At 37.9% G+C, this 25,920-nt stretch overlaps 3 protein-coding genes across 3 annotated transcripts; 2 read left to right on the top strand and 1 right to left on the bottom strand.

The window, feature by feature from the left end:
• Positions 1-835: 835 nt before the first annotated feature.
• Positions 836-4,617, top strand: LOC130739601 (uncharacterized protein At1g26090, chloroplastic). The gene is made up of 7 exons (XM_057591935.1): positions 836-1,143; positions 2,206-2,349; positions 2,457-2,531; positions 2,647-2,837; positions 3,017-3,188; positions 3,266-3,679; positions 4,154-4,617. The coding sequence occupies exons 1-7, from the start codon at positions 928-930 to the stop codon at positions 4,283-4,285; spliced, it is 1,344 nt and encodes a 447-aa protein (XP_057447918.1). The 5' UTR covers positions 836-927; the 3' UTR covers positions 4,286-4,617.
• A 49-nt stretch (positions 4,618-4,666) lies between these two features.
• Positions 4,667-10,416, bottom strand: LOC130739600 (protein CHUP1, chloroplastic). Its single transcript, XM_057591934.1, has 9 exons — positions 9,820-10,416; positions 9,583-9,677; positions 8,721-9,452; positions 6,752-8,125; positions 6,526-6,657; positions 6,086-6,267; positions 5,696-5,807; positions 5,297-5,440; positions 4,667-4,991 (listed from the first exon to the last, which is right to left on the bottom strand). Exons 1-9 carry the CDS (start codon positions 9,902-9,904, stop codon positions 4,863-4,865), a joined length of 2,985 nt encoding a protein of 994 aa, XP_057447917.1. The 5' UTR covers positions 9,905-10,416; the 3' UTR covers positions 4,667-4,862.
• A 1,639-nt stretch (positions 10,417-12,055) lies between these two features.
• On the top strand, positions 12,056-15,239 carry LOC130739602 (protein FAR1-RELATED SEQUENCE 5-like). The gene is made up of 4 exons (XM_057591936.1): positions 12,056-12,333; positions 12,414-12,480; positions 12,577-14,934; positions 15,030-15,239. Exons 2-4 carry the CDS (start codon positions 12,430-12,432, stop codon positions 15,030-15,032), a joined length of 2,412 nt encoding a protein of 803 aa, XP_057447919.1. The 5' UTR covers positions 12,056-12,333; positions 12,414-12,429; the 3' UTR covers positions 15,033-15,239.
• Positions 15,240-25,920: the final 10,681 nt, after the last annotated feature.

Below are 25,920 nucleotides of genomic sequence, written 5' to 3' on the forward strand. Positions count from 1 at the left end.
TGATGCCCGGGGCCGACGAGGGCGGGGAGTGATCGCCGGTGCAGTGAGGCACGGACAATGAGCGGCTTCTGGCAGGCTTCTAGGCGGAGGGGCACATGAATGAACCGATCTCACACCCGAACAAGAGGTATTCCGAGACTGTATAGGGATAGACTATACAGTTGAGGAGGGCATAAAAGATTTGATTGGTACTACTCATGACAACAAGTTGCAACTTCTTTTCGGGAGCCCAACTGATACGAACTCCATGGTTAAGTGTGTTTGCCTTGTAGCAATATCGTGATGGGTGACCTCTTGAGAAGTTTTTCCGAGAAGTGCGCGAGTGAGGACAAAGCGCACTGAAAAGACTCGTGTTGTTACCGTGAGGCCAGTCGTCAGATCGGGATGTTACAATTATGAAACGAAGGGATTAATAATTTAAAAAAAATGTTAAATAAATTTAAGGAAAATGAACATTTTTTGGTCCTTTGGCCACTAGACTCCACGGGGGAAAATGACTCACGTGACTAATCTGGCTCAGGATAAAAAATATAAATTACTATGCCAGTAAACATAAGAGGTTTAATAAATATTTGAAAAAGAAGCCTTCAGATTACACATTTATGAATATAAGGCGGTGTACCAGTATCCTACTTTTTGAAGATTAGTTGTCCACGGATCGATCCCGAGACCTTCCATCCTCAACTCATATGTCCCCCAACACTTATTACTTGAGTTATCCTACCGGGACAAAGCAATGATTGTTTAAATATTAATATGTATATTTTTTCTCAAAAAAATAATATTAATGTGTATATTAATCTATAAAAGAGTTTTCATTTTTTTGAAGAATATAGGAGTTAAAGTTTAGGATATTGAATTGCAGTTCAATCTACTGCCTCATCACACACACACAAACTCCTATATTACATTGAGAAATCAAAAACAATGGTAATCAATTCAATTTCAATGGGCACTGCTTCTGCTTCATCTTTCTCGTTTCCGCTTCTCATAGGAACCTCACCTTCTCCTTCAACTGCTCCTCGAGCTCGAGCACAACCGCCTATGGCAGTGGCATCTTCTTCGGAGCCGCCGACAAAGTTGCTCACTTTTCTCGGCAAAGGTGGCTCTGGAAAAACCACCGCCGCTATCTTCGCCGCTCAGGTACCCATTCCTGATTTTCTTTTAAAAATATTGTCTTTTTATTTTCAATGTTAAAAAAAAACTCTCATTTTCAATTACTTTCCTTTCCTTTCTGGCAAGGGGTGGTTAGTTAGTACCAAAAGCATGAGGGAAGATAATGATTTTCTCACATTTTCTACTTTCATTGTTCTCTACCAAGCAACCACCAGCTGAAACATTTCTTTTTTGTTGTTGTTAATCTTATTCCAAGTTCCAACCAAAATGTTTAATTTATGGATAAGACTTAGATCAATTTACATCAAATTATCAAATCAAACAATGGTGTATGAAAGTGTTGTGGATCAATTGAGCATGCTAGAGCATGGGAAATGCAAATTTGGAGTATAAAGGAAGTCATGGTAAAAATAGTTTTGTATATTTAATGAGGAAAATGATCATGCTACAATATTTGCAACGCTGACAATACCCTTTTTGTTAAATGGGCACAAGGAAGAGTTCTTCCTGTGCCATTCATGAAGCTGGAATTTTAAATTTTAGCTTCTAAGAAGTAAATGTCATTCTACACAAGGACTTTACAGTGACAGTTGACAGACCTGTGTAATTGGCTTTTAATCTTATGAAGATAACCCTTCTATACTGCATTTAGACCTAGGCATAGGTCATAGCATAGTCATTTATCATGTTGATCCTGGATGGTTTTTGTATGCCGTCAGATAGTCCCTAAATTCACGCAGTCAATGAACGGCTTAACTGTTGTGAAAAATATGAGCTGATGGACCTTGCTCTTATGGTCCAAATTTCGTGAATGTAGGAGATCAGTGACTGCAAGGAAACCAAATCCGCTATTGAAGCTACAGAACTTCATATTGTTTTTCGTTGATAAGAACTTCAGATTCTTTCTTTTGCCACAAATATTTATTAATAAAATTCTATTGAAGCTACAGAACTTCATATTGTTTTTCGTTGATAAGAACTTCAGATTCTTTCTTTTGCCACAAATATTTATTAATAAAATTCATAACCATCCACGTTGTACCTACAGTTTAATCTCTCAGTTTTTTTCCTGTGTACCTGTTATTTCAGCATTATGCATTGGCTGGATTGAACACATGTTTAGTGCTACATGGCCAAGACACCACTGCTGAGTATCTCCTCGACTGTAAGATTGGAACGTCCCATGTTGTATGCAGCAAGAACCTTTCAGCTGTTAGGTTGGAAACAACCAAAGTGCGTGTTGTTTATTCACTTTCCTCCCTCAGCGCCTCTATATACATCACCTTGTGCACTTTTGGTTTCAATGTGAACAGACTTTGAGTATTGCTCTATAAGTGCAGATGCTTCTTGAACCTCTAAAACTTCTCAAGCAAGCAGATGCCCAGCTTAATCTGACACAAGGCACACTTGGAGGGGTGGGTACGTAATATGTTTTTTATAGCATAATTTATCTGTATTATGATGGACATATATTCCCTTGATCAAGTTTTTGTAACGGGACTCAGTCCTCCCCTTGTCTGTCATGAGCAGATTGTTGGAGAAGAGCTTGGCATCCTGCCTGGGATGGACTCAATCTTTTCGGTACTTGCACTTGAGAAGCAAGTGGGATTTTTGGGGACTGCAGCTTCAAAGAGACAACAAGACAAATTTGACCTAATAGTATATGATGGTATCAGCAGTGAGGAAACCTTGCGGTTCATAGGTGGAAGCAGTAAAGCAAGGTTTTAAATTTGTCACTCTATCACACACGTGTCTCAGATTTGGTATTGGGTATTCTTTTTAGCAACGATTACGATGTGGCCAATCATGAACGATTGTTTATGTTATGATACTTTGTAAATGGATAAACTGAAATTTGCTTACCCTCAACGTCTTTGGTTTGCTCATCCTGATTTTGTAGATTGTACTTGAAATATCTCCGCACATTGGCTGAGAAAACTGAGCTAGGGAGATTGGCTGCTCCTTCACTCCTGAGACTAGTGGATGAGGCCGTGAAAATAAGTAGCAGCCGATCATATTTCAATGGGAGAGGGAGTTCAGAAACATGGGACAATTTGGATCAACTTCTAGAGGTAAGAGTAAACACTCTTTAACATAAACATGTGTTAGCACAAAACCGTGAAGTTTTCTTATCGATATGTGTTGCCAGCGAGGATCTTCTGCATTCTCAAACCCACAGAGATTTGGTTGCTTCCTTGTTATGGATCCAAATAATCCAACCTCTGTTAACTCTGCATTAAGATATTGGGGGTGTGCAATTCAAGCTGGTGCTCAAGTTTCTGGTGCTTTTGGGGTTCGGCAAAAAAATATAGAATCATTGGATAGAGTAAAGAAGGATTTTTCACCCTTGCCTTCTGCTTCCATTTCAAGTTTGTCAATGAGTAGCCCTATAGATTGGAGCAGAGTTCTAGTGGACACCATCAATGAAGATGCTAGGCATCTTCTGACTTCACTATCAAATCAAACCAGTAGTATGACATCGTCAGTTAAATTTGATATTAAAAGAAAATCAGTGACACTCTTCATGCCAGGTTTCGACAAATCAGAGATCAAACTATACCAAGTATGTAATCTTCTTCTGCTCATATATTTAATAAATTCTTCATGAACCATGATTTTGATGGCCCTCCTTTTAAAAGAATTCAAGAGAGATGAGATATATACTATCTCTTGGGCATAAATAATCAAACAAGTAAGGTTTCAAGTCATCATTATGCAAACACTCTTATATTATTTTTTTCCAACTTGGACCTTGCAGCTGATGAAAAGAAAGAGTATCTTGCTTCTCTTAAAGTTTTGGTTAACTTCCAAATTCAACTGTGTACATTTCAATAAAAATAAAATAGTTTGATTTATACAAAATTTACTTCTTAGAGGATTGCTTGAATTCTATGGTTGAAGTGGACGTTAGTTTTTGACTCTTGTCATACAGGGTTATGCTGTGCTTCTCTTTCTTTATAACACTGGTTTGATGTGCAGAACTTCTGAGAAAAAACAAGGTGTTGATTGATTTTATTTCTGTCTTAAATAAATACAGTATAGGGGAGGATCTGAGCTGTTGGTAGAAGCAGGAGACCAAAGACGTGTCATTGCTTTGCCTCCAGGAATTCAAGGAAAGGTTGGCGGAGCCAAATTCGGGGACAGAAGTCTTGTTGTTACATTGCTGTAACCTAATTTTTTTTTTTAAATCTGAGCCCTGAACTCATACCTGCTAATGACTATTGAAACCTCGGCAGAGGCAATTACGTGAAGGAATAAGTGTAGGTAGGACATTGTTACTGGTTTTACATCATATATTTGGAGAATGCCTGTTTTGTTTATTTAAGTGTAGGAAATGTGTCACTTGTTCATTTTCTCCTTTGACATTTACAATGTAATCATAGACCTCCAACTGTCTGATCAAAATAATCTCATGTAGAGTGTGTTGAGTTGCTACATTGATACATAAATGTTGTAACCTTTTTGTTGCAATTTATACTATATATTATGCATTTTTCTAGATGAAATTCTTTCTTTCTCTTGGTAAAACCATGCAAGTAGGCACTAGGCAGAGGGATAATCTTGGAGTTCAATGCTACAATTACAATATGATTCTTGTATCATTGTACAGCTTTCACATGTATAGGCTATCCAAATTGAAGCAAAATGAAATATACAGCTGAAAAGGCAACACATATATAAGAGAAGCAACTATAATGGGAAAAAGAGAAGGAAGAGAAAGAAAAAAAAGATTTCTGATGGATATCCTATGTTTCTGATTCATTATCTTCACCAGCTGTTTCTGGTTTATTATCTTCACCAGCTTGAGGGGTTTGGATGCGGTTCCTTAGGTCTTCAAAAGCTTTCATGCTATCTGCATCAAAGCCTCCTGCAAACTGAAAAGTATTCCGCACCACCATTAGTTTATTATTCTATGTATCTTATAAAAAAAAAGGTACATTACACTTGATGACTAACAGCTACAAATTAAATAGCTTGTTTTTAAGCAAATTTACAATTTAATCTATCTAAAATGTTACTTTTGATTTCCCAGCCTTCAAGTTTTTTTTTATTTATATAATAAACTCGTTCTGTTATGTCAACTTCTGAGGCTAATTTGTATAAATTAAAGCTTTGGGAAAGTAAAAACAACAAAAATAACATTTTCTAATAACAAATAAAACAAGTGGCCTAAAATTACCTGATGGACGCGGAAAGCAAAACGTACTCCTTGCAGAGTCAAAAACTCTCTAGCTGGTTCCTTCTCAGATCCAGATAAAGCATCAAGTTCAGAGGTAACACGTTTCATATACTTCTTTGCTAGTTGTACAGAAGAAAGCTTGATCTGCAATGGAAGGGTTGATACAAAGAAACCATGTGAGTTACATCATCTATGCATGGTTATAAATCATAATAACAGCAACTCCAAGGCATTCACTATTGAAAATATGTTATAGGATCTATCCAGCTTGATAAAACTTTGACCTGATCAGCACATTATGGTTTATGCATATGTTACTTATATGGGTATAGTATAGCATATTGGTAATTTGATGAACCAACCTCTGCACAAACTGATTCTATTAGCTTAGAAGCATACCTTGCCTACAACTCCTGAATCCAGTAACCAGTTTACTGGGATTCCAAATTCCTTGTACCGTGAAATAGCCAAATCTCTTGTTCGCAAGAGTGCATATACACTTTGCTCCACTCTGGTAATGAAACAACAGAATGAAAATGATGATATAAGATGATAAAAGAAGCCAAGATGTAGCTATAAAGAATGGTAGAAACTACAAAACGTATACAGAATTACAGATAAAACCTTCAATCCAAACCAATACAGACAGGTTACGTTCAATATTTAGAGCAGTATTTATACACTTGGCGAGCATTATTTTACTAAACTCTCAACAAGCTATCCAGCAATGGTTTACTTCCTAAGCTAGAATTCATGGTAAATAAATCTCTAGCAGGAAAAGATGCATACTTTTCAAGGAGTGAATACATCTTCTTTAGAGAAGCATCACATGAGAGTTTGGGATCATCAGCGAAGGTGGAGACTCGCTTCTCCAATTTCATCAGATCCTGATATTCAAAAGCTGCCTCCCTTAATGCATCTGCTTTACCTTCAGGCCAATCAAAGTGCTTGAGGACAGCGCGTTCATCGACCTTGCATAAGGAATAAAATGAGATGAATAAGAGTGGAGTGGTCTTTAGAAATAAGATTTATTTTTCTCTATGTTGTGGGAAAAATGAGAATAGAACTTAAAAGTGAATGACAAGTCATGAAGTTTGGAGTGCATTTTCTAAGGAAAGGAAAATGAAGGAAGCACAGAGGTACTTAGTTCCATGCTTTCTCATAAGCATGAAATAGTCATAGAAGCATGACTTTCTTTGACCAATGAGCAATGACACCTAAAGGCATACCAGGAAGGAAAGTTCCTCATCTAGCCAATTCACAAAAGCCACCAGGTCATCAATATTTGAGAAGGTGGCTGCTCGAACTTCAGTTGCCAAGGACGTAACGAAGTCACCTTGTGTTTCTACATCAGCTTTCACCTAAACGTTTCAGAAAAGGAGAAATTTTTGAAAAATGTGTCATGATAGTAACAAAATGAGGAAAGTAGCAAAATGGATGGAATCTTTAACATACAGCTAAGAGGAATGTTGATCTATTCTCAATTTCCCCAATCATGTTGCTCCTGGCATCAGATGCATTACTTGTTGAAGAAATTAGTAATGTGGAAGTATCCTTCTTTGCTTCCCGTTTCATCAATGATTGATAAAATTCAACTAGCTCTGGAGCTCGGTGAACTTTGTCACCAGCCATCCCCCCTCTTGCTAGGCTTCCTGGGGGAGGAGGTGGGCGTGGTGGTCCACCTGGTGGTGGCGGTGGAGCACCTGGAGGAGGAGGGGGAGGGGGAATGGATGGACCAGATGCTGCTCCATTGGAAGGATTTGAGTTTGTGCTAGCAGCACCACCACTAGAAGGTTTAGGAGGTGGCCTAGGCACCCTAGTAGGCCTTTTCTCAATGTCGGCAAGCTTCATCTTGCTAATGTTTTGAGTATCAACATTCTTTCCATCATCAGATTGATCATTTGCACTAGCAGAAACCAATGGCTTCTCCTTTATAAGAGTGAGTTTTGGTGGCAAAGAAATAGGTCTATCTCTTTCAGCCTTCGATATACTCAAATTTGAACTGTCACCAAATTTCTGCACTCTTGCTTTCTCAGCCTTTTCTTTAAGTTGTTTCTCCCTTGACAAGGCCAATTTATGGCGATCCTTATATGCAGGATATTTTTCATCTAGAGACCCATCAATTGACTTAGACATCAAATGGAATGAGGAAGAAACAGTAGTTAAGGAATCACTGGATGGAGCTCTTCTTAAGTTAGGAGTAGTTGGAATTTCAGGAGAATCAGTGGTTTCCTGATCCCTCTGCCCAAAGGTAGTGATGGCTACACCATCACCGGCATTCCTTATCATCAAGCTTTCCAGTGGACCCCTAGGTTTAACACTCACACTCATCCTTCTTGGAGAACTTCCTGAAAAAGATCTTGCTGGTGATGAAAGAGCACTAGAATCATCTTTGCTTTTGCCCCACTTCTTGAACTTTTGGATTAGGCTAGTTTTCTTGCTAATGGTACTATATTTGCTCATAGAGCTATCCATAGAAACGTTGTCAAAATCTTCACTTCCTGGTGAAGAAGGATGGGAGTAGTTACTCTCAAGATCTGTGTCGCCCTGCCCACGTTCTGATCCAGCATATTCTAACATTAGCTGCTTAGCCTTCTCTTGTGATTTTGGGCTAAGATTATTGCTGAGGTCACGGGCTGAAAATTTTCCTGATGGTGCCTGTTGATTCTTTAGCTCAAACCTCAAGCATGCATTGACCCAACGAAGGTATACAAGCTCTTCAACTTCACTGAACCTATTCATCTGAAGTCCTTCCACTTGCTTTTGCAGGTCTTCATTAGCATGCCTCAGGTTACTGACCTCTTCTTTTGCCTTGGCAACCATTTCAGTCTGCAGGTTAAGACAAAGCTTCTTGTAAATGAACTACACTCATGACATGTACAAATTACATCTAAAACTTATTGATTCACCAATCCCCACTAACATGAAGAAAATATACGACCTTTAATAACATTTTGTCAAACAGGATTCCAACTAATTTAAATAGTTTTACAAAAGAAATTTTCTATGTTGATATATCATTAAAAAATAAACGTAACATTGATCAGCATAGTCCAAAATATTGCAGAAAGAAGATACAAACAAGAACTGGAAAAACTTAAAAGACACTTCAGAATCAATAATTTCGTATTCAGATAAATACTAATCAGTTTAATGTTTAATTTGGAATTTATATTTATTCTCTACTAAGTAGTTCAGAGCTTTCAACTATCATTTCTTAGCTACAAAGTTGTTAAATTTTCAGTTGGTTATGTAAACAAGGACAGCTGAAACGTAATGCCAAATCATTGATTTAAAAATATTTCTAGGTGAATCAAATCATAAAAAGCCTGCTATTTCACTAATTATAACTTCTTAAAAGTTGGTTTCACGTATCTTCTCAATTCAATGGTGAAGATAAAGAAGTTTACTCGAGGATTCTGACCTCTGTCATATTGGAGAGTTCTGCTGCTGTAGATTCAGCAGAATTGAGTTTAACTGTTAACTCTCGCTTCTCAAATTGAAGTTCTTTGTTTTTCCTCTTAAGCTCCACAACTTCAACTTCTAAGTCATTAACAGCTTTCAATTTCCTTCCAATTTCAGCATCTTTTCTGGCAGCCTCTTCTTCCTTCACCAGAAGAGTAGACACTTGTTGTTTAAGCAACAACAACTGGCCTTTCGTTTGGTTAGACTCAAGCTGTATTTGCCTTTGTAGCTCCTTGATCTTGTTTCTAGCCACCTCAAGTTCTTTCTTTGCTGAACCTCCATGTGTGAGCTCTTCTTGAAGCTTCTTCCTCTCTGCCTGCAACGAATTAATGGTAATATTAAGCATATCAATTTCAACCGTTTTGATCTTGAGCTGCCTTTGTAACTCTACAATGTCCGATTCCTGCTCCTTCAAACCATAGTACTCAAGCAATTCCCCTTCAAGTTTCACTTCCCTCTCCTCCAATTCCTGCACTAGCTGTCGCAATCGTCCTAGTTCATTGGCATTGTTTGCCATCTCAGTTTCATAAACCATGTCCTTCTCATCCTTCTCAGCAGTAGGAAATGGAAAATCAATCTCTCCTGATAGAAGGTCTTCAAATTCAGGCAGAATATCATCTTCAAAATCGTTAGCCCGGTTAATTATGCTGCTAATTAACTTCACCTCCTCTTTCTCCTCTTCCTCCTCGCTCTGCAAAACATCAAACAGCTTTCCTTCTTATAAACCGATATTAAGATAACAGCATACAAACTCGATAAAGAAATCCTCATATCCTTGGAAAAAGATTATTATTCGATAAAATTCAGTTTGATGAACTCACATCCTCTTCATTGATAGCATCAGTAAAGCTTTTGAACTGCTCTTCTTCTGTGCCCTCCTCATCTTGATGCTTTCTAGACCTTGCTTCATCATTTTCTGAGCCAAAATAAGGATAAAGTTTAACATTTTACAGCATTAGCAATCAATATGAATCATACAGAATCATCTTTCATATCATGACAAATGAAAAGAGAAATGTAAACAAAAAACTGGTAAATTGGCACAACTGCACAAGTACCTGAATTTGGGCTTTTTACATTGAGCTGCTTAACTGTAAAAGCTGCGATTGAAGCAGCAACAATGAGTCCTAACCTAACTATCATGAAGCTTTTGTGATAGATATTTCCTAATTTTTCATTTCTTCAAAAATGACACTTTTTTCCAGAACCACCCTCCACCCATTTCCCAAAACCTCCATACCCAGTTGCTCAAACCATTAGAGGCTTCAACAGTATAACTCAGAATCAGAATCCATCTAGGACAGAAAGTTAGAGAAGAAAAAGAGAGTAACAACAAAAGCTAAGCAAAACCCATGTGAGGAAACATCATTTATATGATGATGATGCATATTATCCAGTGATGTTTCCACAGAGTTGGGTTTATCATCTTATCAGCAGAAGAAACTTCCCGTGAGAAACAGCAGCCACCAATAACTAGAGGCCAACCATGGTCCAAAGAGATTGACAAGTTGACATTTTTGCGTAGCATAATAGTATAATTATTACAGTTTCAAACCAACCGGAGGAACAAGATTGAAAAGGACCAGGTGACAGTAAAACTAAGAACAGAACAAAGACATGTTTCCCAGTGGCTATGTTCTTTCACCCTTTGCTTGTTCTTGGTTTTTAAGGTTAGAATTAAAGTGGGAAAAGAAAAGGAAAGTGATGAAAATTTGGATTTTCTTTCCATTCTCTCCTTCATTTAATGTGACCGTTACCTTTCTTTATCCTCCTAATTAAACGTTTATATCTAACCAAGATCCTACTACTTATTTGAACCAGCCATTCTTCACAGTTAGGTGTCAATGGTAGGGGTGACCCAATGACAAGTGTAGGTAGATATCAGCTGTGATTTAGTATTATGTAATTTTTACAATAAGCGTGATGCGTGGTGTGGTGATTGTTAATCTTGTCATTTAACTATGAGGTTAACGATTTAATCAATGCTTGTGGAAATTGAACATATTTTACATTTAGTCGTTTATCGTTTAGTATGAGCACCGGCTGAAAGAGGATTAATTACACCTGTAAAACTTCCTTACAATATAATATGCAATAGTTGTTTGCTGTGTCATGAAAATAAATTTTAATACTCTTTATACATGAGCTAAAAAAGAAAAACTAAAGTCGGAGATAAGAGACTCTAGCATCATCATTGATCAGGAACTCCTACAACCCGGATGGAGGAAGCTCAATGATCAAAAGATCAGACGAATAAGACACTCCCAATTTCGTTCGGAAATCCACCACTATGCTCCCCTCCCACAATATAGATGGTTAACAGAAGAAGGTCCTTGAGAGTTGCAATGATTGAGACAATTTGGTAACTAGTTAATCAATATAAATCATGTAATTGTTTCCGCTAATGTTGTATTAGAGCATGTAAGCTAATGTGTCAAACAATTTGATGTTACATTCACAATGCATGAAATTAAACCATATTATTAGTTGACTTGATTGAAGTGTTATTTTTGAGTTTTGAATATATTCTGTTTTTTATTTTTTACAAGTATTTTTACGGAAGGTAATTTTGTTCGAGCTTAGCATTTATTTTAGGATAGAACTAACTCTTATAATAAATTTTTTTTCATCCACAATACTCGAACTCAAAACTTTACGCTTTGTATTCTAATTATTTTTTCTCTTGCAAATTTCATTAGTCACTTAGAATTTCGGTATATGTGAATTTTCTACCAAATTTTATAAATTAAACACTCCCTTATAATAAGAGGTCACTTTCTAATATTCAATAGCATCTCAAAAAATATATATCTCTTTATCTTTATGTACCAAAAGAAAATGTACCAAAACAAAGAGAGAGCATCTCCCTCTTTTCAAAAAAAAAAAAAAGAGAGAGAGCATCTCATTGACAAGAATCTTATAATTATGTTCTATTTCAATCACTTAGCTTATTTTGAGTTTATTGTAAATTGATTATATGCAATATACATAAGTAACTTTTTTTAAGTATTTTCTTAGGAAAAAAAAAGAAAGAAAGTAGAAAAGCCAAATATAAAGAAACCTTCTATGATTCTTCATATGAAAATCAGTTTGATCAAAAGGGTTTCAATTTGTCTGATTAACGAGGATAGAAGATATGGGTCCGGTCCGGTGGCTTCTACGGTGCATGTTTACCAAATGTATTGCACGGTGCAAGTGCGAATCTTGGTAATAAATTTAAAAAGAAATCATTTAAAAAAGGTCGAAATACCATGAATGTCCTTTAGTAATGTATATCCCCTTTACCCCTTTACCCATCCCTCACTATACTCGACCTTGTTATACCTTCGTTCGTAAAAGGGGGTTTCATGTTACATAAATTCCCTTCTCCGACGGCGATTTCTACAGGCTTTCTTGACTAAGTTCCTTCGCTTGTGAACGAATGAAGATCGGGGTTTGTTGATTTAGTTTTAATTGTTGTCGGTGTTGTTACATTTCCTAAATTGGAACATCAACGAAAACCCTAACGAATTTGACTGCATCTCAGTTGGTGTAGCCTTCGATTCGATATCAAGCTACCCTTGTTGTTACAGGTAAATATTACATTCCTTTGTATATTAGTATTGTGTATAAGTTGGTGTGAAGCGAACCTTAATGGACAATGTTTTGGTAGGAACAAGCAAACGAAGATGGAGATTTCAGGTGACTCAGTTTGCTGTGACGATTCGGTCGGAGATGAGGTATGTGGACTATATTTTTTCGAACAACAGACCAAATTGCGAGGGGTTCTGGCTATACATTAGGATTTATTGCGGATTTATTTTGTATTTTTGAAGGTTGTACAAGAGTTGTCCTTTTTCGAACAAGATGAAGCTGAAATTCCAATTGAGTATGTAGATAAGCCTTTTAATGATGATGCAGTGTATGAGCTGAATTTTTTTAGCGATGATCAATGTGGGTCTGAAGAAACCGGTGCTGCAATTGGTAATGAGAATACATTGGAGACAATTGAGGTGAATAGTGTAGTTGACATTTGTGCAATTGACATGAAGAGTCTTATCCCTGTTCTAGTGGAAAGATATGATTTTAAGAGTCTGGAGGTTGCATACATGTTTTATGCCCATTTTGCTCGTGCTAATGGTTTTTGTGTGAGAAGATTTAACGTAATAAGAAGCAGGAAGACAGGGGAAATAGTTCAACAGGAATTTGTCTGCAACAAGAATGGCAAGAGAGAAGACAGAGGGCTATCGGTTGAACAAAGAAAGCGCACGCCAAGGAGGGACACAAGATGTGGGTGTAAAGCAATGTTTCGTGTACATGTTGATGTAACCACCACTCGGTGGTATTGCACTTGGTTTAACAACGATCACAATCATGAGTTATTCGATGATGTGGATTGCGGATTGCAAGCTCCTCATAGGAAACTTAGTTTGAGCGACATAATTCAGCTAAATGGAATGAAGGATATCGGGATGGGTGTGCCTCACATGTGGCGTGCTTTTGCTACTCAATGTGGAGGCCATGAGAATGTCCCTTTCACAAAGAGATCTGTATATAACCAAATTGGCAAGCAAAGACAAATGCAAAACAGCGATGCTTCTTCAGCAATTCAGTTCATTTGTAAAATGAGTTCTAGTGACAGCGAAATGTACTGGGAGCGCACAATAGATAAAGATCGCAGACTTCAGCATCTCTTTTGGTGCGATGGTATTAGTCGTTTGAGTTACAAGGTGTATGGTGATGTTCTAGCATTTGATGCAACTTATTCAAAGAATAAGTATTTGTTGCCTGTAGTGGTTTTCTCTGGAGTAAACAATCACAACCGGACAACCATCTTTGCTACTGCTGTTGTGGCTAACGAAACGGAAGAAACTTATGTGTGGCTGTTAGAGCAGTTCCTCAAGGCAATGGATGGTAAACATCCAAATGCTGTAATAACTGATGGTGCTCCAGTGATGAGAAATGCAATTCATAGGGTTTTTCCAAATGCACATCATCGATTGTGTGCGTGGCACCTTCTCCGTAATGCGAATACCAATGTTGGAAACCCTCAGTTTACTCAGGCTTTAAAGTGCTGCATGTTTGGAGACTATGATGTGGGGAAATTTGAAAAGAAATGGGATGAAATGGTTGCAAAGTTTGGATTGCAAAACAACGGATGGGTTCAAGGATTGTATGATACAAGGAAAAAATGGTCCTCAGCTCACTTGCGGGGTAAATTTTTTGCTGGATTCCGGACAACCTCTAGATGTGAGGGTTTGCATTCTGAACTTGGAAAGTTTGTCCATTCGCGTCAGAACTTGACTGATTTCTTAGAGCAGTACCACCATTGTTTAAAGCAGATGCGGTTTAGAGAGGTTGCAGATGATTTTCATTCCATAGATGGGAATCCGGTTCCTCAAACAAAGATGGAGGCGCTGGAGATGTCAGGTGGGAAACATTTTACTAATGCTATTTACCTGCTATATGTTAGTGTTCTTAAACAAGCTACTACGCTGAAAGTGTTACAATGCCATGAGGCATTAACCTGCACCATTTATACTGTTGCGAAGCTAATTTTAGGGGTGAAGGAGTGGCATGTTTCAGTTTATGCAGAACCAAGCGACTATAAATGTTCATGTATGAAAATGGAGTCACGTGGCCTGCCATGTGAGCATATTATTGCTGTCTTACACCATCTGAAGGTTGAGGAGTTACCCGAGTGCCTTATAATGAAAAGATGGACGAAAGGTGCAAAGGACGGGGTTTATAGTGCGAAGGGTGTTGGGGGTCACATTTGGGACTCACAGAAAAGTGCACGTTGTGGAGCGTTGATGGATTTATACAGAGTACTGAGTGAATTAAATTCTGATACACTTGAGGATTTCAATAATGCAAGGAAGATTGCTAATCAACAGATTGAGCTAGGTCGAGCAAAGAGGTCTTGTCAAAAAGGGGATGTATCAATGAAGAAAACTGAATTTGCTATGTTAAGGGACCCCGTGCGTATAAGGTCAAAAATGCGTGGTGGCAAGGGTGCATCGTCTTCGGGAGTGAGAGGAAAACGTGTCTTGAACTGTTCAGTGTGTAAGCAACCAGGTCACAACAAGCTGACATGCACATTTTTGACAGCAAATGGTGAATCCGTGGTGAACATTGGAAGTGATGAATCAGAGTATGACCACTTTAGCACACAAGACCTTGATGTTGATGATGTAAGTTTAAAGTTTTATGCTTAAGTTCATTAATTATTGTTAGGAATTGAAATGTAGACTCATTTAAATGACAATTTGTTATTCTTATTTGTCAGTGAACTGTGAAGTGTTAATTGGGAGCGCACTTTGGACAAATGATGGTCCCCACTTCCTAGTCAAGATTGAAGTTTGGATTGCTAATATTTTTAGATTTTTCTGTGTTTGTAATTTGACCTCCTCAGTAACATACTGCAATGTGGTAATGTTGTATGATGTATTCTCAAGACCTGATGGGTTATTTATGTTTGAAGTCTAACTTTTGCCTAGACATGTCTTTGAAGGTTACATATGTTTTGTGATGATTTCCTTGATATGTTTTGCGCACAGAAGTAATCATTTGTGTTTAATGTTGTCCTTTTAGTGATATCCTTTGCGCATCATTGTTGTTAAAATAGGTGTAAGACAAAGTGTTACATTGAATGATGCTTTACCTTGGGCTTTGAAGAAATTGAAAGATGCGGTAAATTAAACAACTTTTGGATCACAAGTCATTGTAGTGGTGTAATTAGCCTAGTGTAAACACCCCATTTTACTAAATGAATGCAACAAAGTTGTACTGCATTAGCAATAACCATCATTACAAAACAGACACTACTATAGTCTTGGTGACCAAAACGTAAAATGTATATTCGTAATACATTTGTTTGGGATCTAAGCTTTAAGTAGCGGAAGTTCCATTACAACTACACGTGTAATTAGAAGAGAGGTATTAATTCAAGATTTTCACTGTCACTCAATGAACTCAATTCATTACAAAAAGCATGTTGACCAATTGCCTAATCTTGTTAATATCTATACTTGCTAGACATTGTTCATTTCTGAAAATTCTGGAGGTGACTTGGCCTAATCTTTTCCCAGAACTCCTCCACCTTTGCTTCAAGTTGTGGCCAAACCTCGTTGTGATGACCAGCAATTAAATCCATTGCAACCTTCATCCTTAGTGGTTCTTCTTCCCTTACCTGTCATTACAAACAACATTACATTAATTCATTGTCTGAGATAAAAATGTTAACAATTCATAAGCCCCTAACTAACCACTTACTCTTGATTGGACATTTGGTTGGAAGGATGGTCCCATACTGATCCAATCAACCACCCATATTGGTGAGTTGTATTGACTTGGTTGTGGGATATCTATAGGAGGCTGGACTTGAACTACTTGCCATGTGTTGGCATGAACCTTTCCATGGCATATCATACTCTCAAAGATGTCCAGAGTGAAAAGTTTAGATATGGCCTGGCACTAAAGCACAAAAGAAAATGGTTTAGAATGCATGGCAGAATGTATTATTGAATTAAAAGGGTAAAGGGTTGTGGTTTCCTACTAATTTTCCCATGTGCTTATGTTTAATGTTCATTGATTTTTCACTGAAATCTGAGTCAAAGTGGTAAACTTGGTGTTCTTCTATTGCAATAACCATCAAATAGAAATGTCCACAGTCATCTTCCATTGGGATGTATACCTGGAAGTTTTGAGAAAACAATTAAACTTATGTTTATGTAATATTATATAAACACCTAAGGCTTTATCCATGCTCACGTATTTCAGTGCTTGAAAAGGGTGAAGCCAATTCTCCATGAATGATTCTACAACAGAGTCTATTTGATCACCCCTTATAATACATTCCTGGAAAAAGTATTAAAGAGTAATTTTCATATTCCCATGTATGACAAAGACAACCTCAACCATGTTATTTTCCTGGAAATTGTATCATAAATACTCACTACAAATTGCAACGGCAAACTCCAAACTGTCTGAGGCCTCTTATTGAGTTGGATCCATGTTATTTTTGCAGCCATCAAATTTATCATCTAATCATATGAAATGTGTATTAAATGACATGTATGTAATGATAAATCAAAGTACTTGAAATCTGATGGATATCACGAATTATACTTGTGAACTAACAACGCTTTGTGGTTTCAAGCAGTCGAAATCGTTAATTGTTGCTTTTGTGCTTCCTACTTTGAATATCACTTCACTGACAGACAGTAAGGTAGGCGGTTAGCAACTGAAATGACAACCATTTAATGTTTGAGATTGAGTTGTAGTTCTAAATGAATTACCTTTGATCAATTTGGCGATGGAAAACATACGCAGCTAGGTGCACCTGCTTCGATGAAAGGTTCATTTTTTTTGTTGGTCTGAATTTTGTCCTTATCAACTGGTTGAGAACATTAATTAGGTCAACACTGTCAGCCAATGCAGTTCAGCATACAAGTATGTAAATTATGCCAATGTAAAATGGTTCATTTACTCTTACTTTGTCCCCTGTAGTTGCTGATGAGTTTGCTATATGTGTGTCTTTGACACCATTCGAGGTAGTGATAAGCAGCGAAGGACCCAACCTTGACGTAATGGCTATTGGGTTAAGATTAGTGGCTTTCAGTACTTGTTCAGTTTTTTGTCGTTTTTTAGGTGCTGCAAATGGCAAAGTTCTGGACACCACTTGACCTTGCGGACCCTGGGATTGTGAGACAAAATTAATGTGTATACATACAAGTGTGTGTAAACAAATTGGAGCAAAACCAAAGTACTAGTGATCACCTTTTTTTTCTGAGGGGCCCTTCCACCAGAGCCATAGTCCTGGCTTGTCTGTGATCCTATGTCTTTCAATGTTTCTTCTACGAATAATGTTGTTCCTTCAGACATGAGTTGTTTTGGTGGTTCATCGTAGTTTGAAAGACTTCTATACCAGTCATACCACTGCACACTATGGTCAAGTTGTTGTTCTTCATCGTCATCTGTTTCGTCTACAACTTTGTTGTTGTAGTCCTCACTAAACGAACCAGGAGATAGAAATTGACCATTTTGCCTTCGTGCGATATGCGTACTGTTTTCACCAAAGTCTACCTTTGATGCTGTCCGAATGAAGTTGCCAGGGGAATGGTAATCCACGTTTTGGGTATCATATTGTTGATTCCTGTCTTCATTTTCCTCCCTTGCTTGATTACCGGAGTCAATTTTTGTCGCAATTAATTTGTACCTCATCTCCAGGTCATCAAGCTTGAGCAACATGCCCTGAATAGTAACAGAATGGGTTATATGATTATGTATTTGTAACCCTTCTTCGAAATAGAATACAGTACATGTATTGATAATTTTGTTACCTGGTATTGGAGCATGAGCATTTCCTGCACCCCTGTCAACTTTTCTATGAGCACATTTGTGCGTTTTTCACTGTCTACAAGCTGAGTTACGATTTGCTGCCGAGTCAAAAAAATAAACCGTTAGGGTATAAAACCATTAACAGCGCAGTTGAGTTATGATTTTAAGCCCAATAAAAGTATGGTTACTGATCTTACACATAGTTTGTCTGACATTCCACGCAATATAGTCTCCATAGGAGCATGATTAACGTCATTCTGCAATGTTTAGTGGGTTTAGTGCACGATAGATGCTTACACAGATACTACAATCACGCGCACATGTTTACTATAGAAAAGGAGAATAAAAATTAGGACAAACCTGCTTAGATCCCGAAGCACCCATTGCGGTGGATCCTTCTTCACCTTCCATTGTTGTCAAGTTATCAAGTAATTTGTGTTAGAACCAGGTCACCAACCATCCCACCGTCCACCGTATACGCACCGCTTGCTACTTAGGTTTTTAGTGTTACGCGATTTCCCATAAAGTGAGTTTTTGTCATTTTACAGTACCGCCACCCCCTTCACTGCCCCATGGAATAGAGTTTGAAACCTAATATTAGTTGTCATCGCGTGGGCCGCGTGGAACAAGTAAGATTCATGGTTGTTGACCAAGTAGGGCAGTAAAGCGTGTTGTATCAATTTTTTTTAAACCTATCTTAAATTAAAAAGAGGGAATGTACAAGTGTTATATCCTAATTTAACACAATAACATACGATACATTATTTAGGGTTAATCTTGTTAAACATGGACAAAGTATACTTCTCAATAAGTAATTTAGAAACATAACAACACGAGGTTCACTACAAATATGCATAACATACGGTACATAGCGGAAAAAAGTAAATTACAATCCATATCACTGACGCATTACAACTATTCATTGTGTAACCAAGAAACCCAAGCTTGGTGCGCTAGGTTCCAAGAAGGATATGATCGATACACACAATGACTAAACCCATGAACTTGTTGTTGACATTCGGTCCAAGTGAGGTAAATACCCGGCTTTCTTCCCACGAAGACAACGTAAGTCTTCCTCGGTACATTCTTCTCTTTCTGTCCTGCAAGATGAGAAAAAAACATATATGCGTCAAGAAAATTAAACCAAATAAAAACTTGTATTTAGTTTTAAAAAAGTAAAACTAACAATGATCATGGTGGTAGGTTGGCTTTTAATATACGAAGTTCCTCAAGCAGAACTGCATTTTCTACACTTAAATCAAAGTAACGGAATATACTTTGTCGTAATTGATTTTCTAACAACTCAACATTGTGGTGATTGTAATCTATTATTTTTTTCCCGGTTGATGAAAGTATGCGACGTATTAAGAACACCGCCGCATCTTCCCGTGCGTCGTCTTCAGATTTTGCATATCTACCCAAAGATACTGTTGGCCGGCCAATTATTTTACATGACAATGCCACCCTGTATCGATACATTTTTTGCCCGTTGAGGATACATGTGTCATGAAGTGTGTATTGTGGCTCGAGTTGCCTCATGGTGAAGCATACGTAACGCAACCTTACTTGCATGCTTTCCTTGTGCACTATGTTACTATCTACATGTTCCTCAATACACGGGCTTAATTCTGAATTTTAAAAAATTAGGAAAAATTAAACATACATAGAGATAGCATGACATCCAAACATGGACATAGCAAGTGAGAAGAAAATATAAAATACAATCGTTCAGTCCATCTACATTGAAATACTCTTGAGATTTACCAGGAGCCTTTGAGTGGCTACCTCTGGATGATGAAGATGATGGACTTTTGTGTGCTTCAAGAGCTGCTGCACCCTCTTCCAGTGTATCGTAGGACTTGAACAGACATCCCTTAAAACTGTTCACCTGTGCATGGCAATCAATCCAAGACAGATAAATTCCCGGTCTCCTTCCCTCGAACACCACATAACATCTCGTCATTTCTTTGTGGAGGAAGATACACAGTTGTAACAATGGTTGTTCTAAAATGAATAATGGCCTCACCGGTGATATAAAGGCCAAATTTTAAGTGGTTGAAGGAAGGTTGGTGTGTTAGTAAATAAGCAATTAATCTACAGCGAATGAAATCCGGTGGGACACGTTAAAGCAATGGTGGGTGTCTAGGGTGATTTGTGTTTGTAGTGTGCATTTAATATCCTTCAGACACTACAGTAATCGAAACCTACTATAACTTTGTCAGACATCCTCAAAATACGATTTCCAATGCTTGCGCACTCAATCCCTGGTTAGTTTTACCAACCAATCGCAGATCATTTCCATCGCATTTAATACGATTGACATTCCGTACCTATAATGATGCTCGAAACCGGAAACAAGATCATATTTTTGGTTCAGTTACGAGGGAACCGAACTAATGTGAGACATAATAACCATGAACGCACAGTAAACGAAACAATAAAACCAATATTACATACCCACAATGTTTGGCACCCAATGTTTGTCGTTAAGTTTTGAGTACATAACAAAGGGCCATTACAAAAGCAGGTTCTTTATGAACCTCATAAGTAATCGAATGAAGCATGATACTAATACCGCAAACCCTACATAATTGCCAAAAAATAAAACGCTGCACACATGCCTACGGTAACCCAAGGTTGACCGTTACACATTTAGCCATTCATGCAACGAACCCAGTGAGATTCGCTCTTCAGTGTAACACCCAAGAGCTTAGGATTGTAGAAACCTTTAAGAAGATACAAAGCAGTGTCCATCCTGATGCATTCTTTATTGGGCTGACAAAATGAAAACCACAAAGTTCAATTCCAATCTGCTAAGATAGATATAGTCAAAAAACAAGACAATATTTTCCTATGGCACTCACATTCCATTCCGGACGGGAGTGGAAGTCATGCTTCATTTGCAACCAACGAAGCAGCCACACAGCGGAATCAGAGCTGATTGACAACGTCAAAATGGGTTTTTAATGGGTTTTCTGGTAACATTTGAACATAACATGTAAAATGCATGAAGATATAATGTTGTGCTACCTTTGAGGGTAGTTTGGAATACCCCTGATTAGTTCAATCTCCCAGCCACACAAGTTCATTGCAAATTGTTGTAGGATCAGAGGATATGCTTTTGTCCTCATCACTTCTGAGATTGTTGCGCACTGTGGTGAATCCACGCATGTTAGAATAAGAAAAGGCTTTAGCACGAAAAATACAAATGGTTAAAGAAATATATGGTACCACTGATGCAACCAGTGACTTCCTTTCAATTGTTTCAGCAATCCAAAGATTAGTGTCTAAGTGATACACAATATGGTCCTTCAGTGAGATGACAATGAGGAACCAACGTCTGAATTCATCACACACTGGAACATAGACCTTGCAGTGATTGAAGATAACAAAATCAAATAATGTACTAAGTTGATAATATCATTCAACGTTTGTGGTATATTGTGAATGACTAAACACGAAAGCATATGGATTCAAATTTCCTTACATATTTGAGACGTTGATATGCAGGCATCCAATCTTTGCAGTATATTTTGCCAAGCTCGACAAATGTCAGTCCATTGTTCACATCTCTCTGGAATCAAAACCATACACAAGTTATAAACTAAACACCATTGCATTATTCGCGTAACTTCAATGTAAGGTTCAAGGTCTGAGCTTACAACGAATGAGGGAGGTAATGCCCACACACAGGGGTATTGAAGCTCTTGCTGCCCATGAGTAATTTTCATCGTCACCAGTTTTATCATCTATGGCATGGGTATGAATGATGTGTTAACATTGTATATAGATAATTAATAACCAATATCAAATTGCTCCTATAATATTATCAATACCTCATCACTGACTTGGTTCTTAGGGCAAAGGCATTCAAAATTACTTCGTTTGACATTTGTGTTCCCCGCACGAACCAAAATTTCCCTGGAGATAAAAGTTTCCAAAAATGTGATCCAATTTACGTGCCAAGATTCTTCAAGTTATTAACATTAGCTAAACATCACAACCATAGACGTACTCAGGGTCTAGATCCGGATGAAACACATATGCAGCTAAAATGACTTCTGAACGCAGCATGAACATGCCTTCAGTAGGTGGAAAATTAGTTTTCATGATCTGCCACAAGATTCAAAATTATTGATAGCCTTAAAAAATATACCATGGCAGGAAACCAATAAATGACCATCATTCTTTGCTTACCTTTGGGAGCAAGAAACCTCCAGGAGATTCAATGGCATCTTTTGGGTCAGTTGCCTCAGCTATGTCCTCTGAAATTTCACCGTTTCCTACTATCACCCCTTTTCTTTTTTTAAACACAGACTTAGGTGTCTCCATGGGTTCATTCACTTGGGTCTCCATCACGTTGGTAGGAGAAGTTGGACTAGTAAAGAGTTTCTTCACGATGGTGTCTGATGCTTTAAGCACATCCTACATGCAACACATACTTGTCAATATAAGAACCAAACATAACTTTGACAATAAAGACAGAACAACCATTGACGGAACTGGTCGGTGACGAGTATTGTATCGGTGAGCAGATGCAACGGCCTGTGGCACCCTTTCATTGTCAACACCAAGTTCTTCTTCTTCCTCGATGACATCTCCAACAACAGCTGTAGGAGTTGAGGCAACCATGGCCAACTTTGCTATGGCCTTTTCTATGGTCACCAACGACAACCGCAAGGCATCCACGCGAGGATCCCTTTTCTATAGTGCACATTTTCAGAAGGAAAAAACAACATATCAGTAAAGGGTTTAAATATCTTTTCACTTCAAGAACAAAGATTCAGTTTCATTTAAGAACCATGGTTAAAAAATGGTGACTGAAGGTTTAAATATCGAATATAGTACAAACCCATAAATCTTACGTTGTAGTTCACTAGCGTTTCGGTGACAGCCTTTGTCAGAGACCTAAAAGCAACATTGAACTCCTTCACTTCATACTCGACAGAATTCATGTTGGTCACATTCCCGGTCCTACAATATAATTAATAGACCAGTTAAGAGCATCAGGGAAAGAGGTTTAGTTTAAATACGAGATATCTCAAAGAACAGGAACATATGAAGACTTAAAACCATACCCATCATCCACCGGCATCTCTACACCGCCAACGGAATCCATTGAAAGAACACAAGGGTTATTAAGGTAAAGCTGAGGTCCCCGCAAGTTGAAATGAATGGGCACTACTCCTAATGTTTATCTTAGCGTCACACAAATGGCGGGTTCTAGATAACCTGTGATACATTACAAGTGATTGGATGCAAGGTACTATAATATTAGTTTACTCACCCTGACATAAGTGGGCTCATAGCTAGTACCTATACCTATACGCATATAAACAAGGTGCTTGCTACGATACCACAACACTTGTGTGGGTATGATACACGAAAAGGTTGTGGACCAATCACATCCTCCGTATTTAAAAAGAAAAAAATGAAAATATAAATTATTTTTGTTGTGGACCAATCACATCCTTCATGTATGATACATTGTGGGTATCATAGAAACCACCTATAAACAATAGTGGGCTTACATAACTTATAGCAAATTGCCCTAAATCACAGTAATATGGAAATTACTCAGCACTTTACTCAGGTGGGTAACATTAGGTAACGTTATTAAGGGTTAACAATTATCTGTCGCGGTATTTAAGGGGTATTTAACACTATTTAAGTAAACATTTTGGGATCACGATGATAATCGAAAATGTGATAAAACCGTCGAAATTAAATACCTATCCATATTTAATTAGGAAATCTCATAATACATCTTAATTACGTTTGGTCAACCAATTTTAATCAAACGTGGCACCAATTTCCAACCGCTTATTACTTTTTAACGCCTTTATTACTTTTTCGTCAACCAATCTTAATCACAGCTATTAATCAAAATTTCAATGGTTCCTTTACGTTTTCAACGGCGCATCATTTGACCAATTTCTAAAAAAGCAAGTGTGAAGACCTATCCAATAATAACCAAATTCAGATGGATGTTGTTGCAAATAAAATGTGTAACCCAACGTCTGATTAGTGAAACTCAATGTCCAACAACTACATTACTTCAGCATAAGAGACCATAATACAACACATTTGCAATGCAATCATCTGGGGAAATTAATCATCTACTTTTTAAAAACAACACCCCGACTAACTACACAGAAGAACGCAACATACATGACAACAAATATTGCAACCAATACTACAAAACGAATCCAGTTCCTGCAAACCATTACATTATGGTTTGGCTCCGGCTCACCAGAGAACCTCCGCTAAGCATCTTGAGCTTCTTCCAACGATCTGTATGATACATACATGCTTCCCCGGAAACCAGCAACCTGATTATAACACTCGACCCATGTAGAATAAACACCGGGTTCACGGCCAACGAAAACGACATACGTTTTCCTCGCCCGACGAAGCTCATTATTCTGCATCCCACCTTCACGCCTTTTGTACAAAGCTTTGTTTGTTCAGTCTTTCACTCCTGGCCACTAACAAGTGAGAAGAAATGGGAAAGAAATGGGGCACAGCAGATTTAAGAAACAGTGTAGCTAATAGGTTTTGGGTTTCACCTTAAAGATAGGGCCACAAATAGGGGCATAGACCTCCGTCAAATGAATAAAAAATCTCACTTGCCAGAATAATGTAATTTCACTATGAAGAATTATCACATCAACACTGAACACACCCACGTGACGAATATCATTTCTTGGGCCATATTGAGCCACGTCCTATTATGTGCACTGTCAACTATAAAAAAGTTGTTTGCCGTCGATTAAAGCCTTTTATCGAGAAAAGAAATAATTACTGATCTTACGTCATGTCAAAGTGAACAAAAGGAAAAGGGGGGGGGGGGAACCATGACCCCAAAAACTTGCGGTGCCGCCAATATTATTTGAAAATGTTAGCCAACTCGCATTGAGCACCCATTCCCCCCTTTTTTTCATGTCACGCCATGCATAATATTGCAACAAGAAAAATGTTCTATACACCTTTCTTAGATGTGGAGAGAGATGGAATAACCATATACATCTGTTTCCATACTGAAAGCACCTTCGACTTCAGTTCAAAACGGTCTTGATTTCTTCTCCAATTCGCTTTCTCACCAACGTCAGTGTTCAAGGATCTAGAATCGTAGCTACGAGATGACTACGACGAACATCGGCATCCCCATGAATCTTCCAGTTCTCAATGGGAAGAATTAGAATCGTTGGAGCGTTCAGATGAAAGCAATTGTGGGTTTTTCAAGAAGTATTGGATATTGTCGAAACTGGGTTTCACTTCAAAAGGTATATATGAACCCTAATACCAATTGTTGTGAAAATGCACAACTTCATTCAGACAGTACGATAGGGCGAGAAAGCAACACAAAAGCTTTGTTCACGCAGTTCGGCAAATTGTGCCTACCTCTGCGGCTATAGAGTAGATATAGCTCCCTTTATTGATTCTCGATAATCAATTGTGTTTACGAGAGCAGTTTATATTGCAGTGTCCCCTCGCACACTGCCAAATTGCGGCGTACTTGCACACATCTGGTGCACACCAGCACACTTTCAGGGTTAGAGGTCTTATCTATTTATAGGACACTACTAATTCTAATATTACAAGATAAGATAATATTAACCATAAAATAAGATTATAGAATCCGTCTACACTCGTGATCATCAATTGCTCAGCTCCTGAATCCTGATTTACGGGTTTGTGTTCCCCATTATATCAAATACTAATAAACTGAATATGTGGCCTCAAAATAAAATCCGTGGGCCCCAAATTTTCTTAATCAGCCAATTGCCAACAAGAACACCTAACAGACTAACACACGACACCATTAGGTCATAACA

Source organism: Lotus japonicus, chromosome 2 (assembly GCF_012489685.1).
Source record: "Lotus japonicus ecotype B-129 chromosome 2, LjGifu_v1.2".
NCBI classification, from domain to species: domain Eukaryota; kingdom Viridiplantae; phylum Streptophyta; class Magnoliopsida; order Fabales; family Fabaceae; genus Lotus; species Lotus japonicus.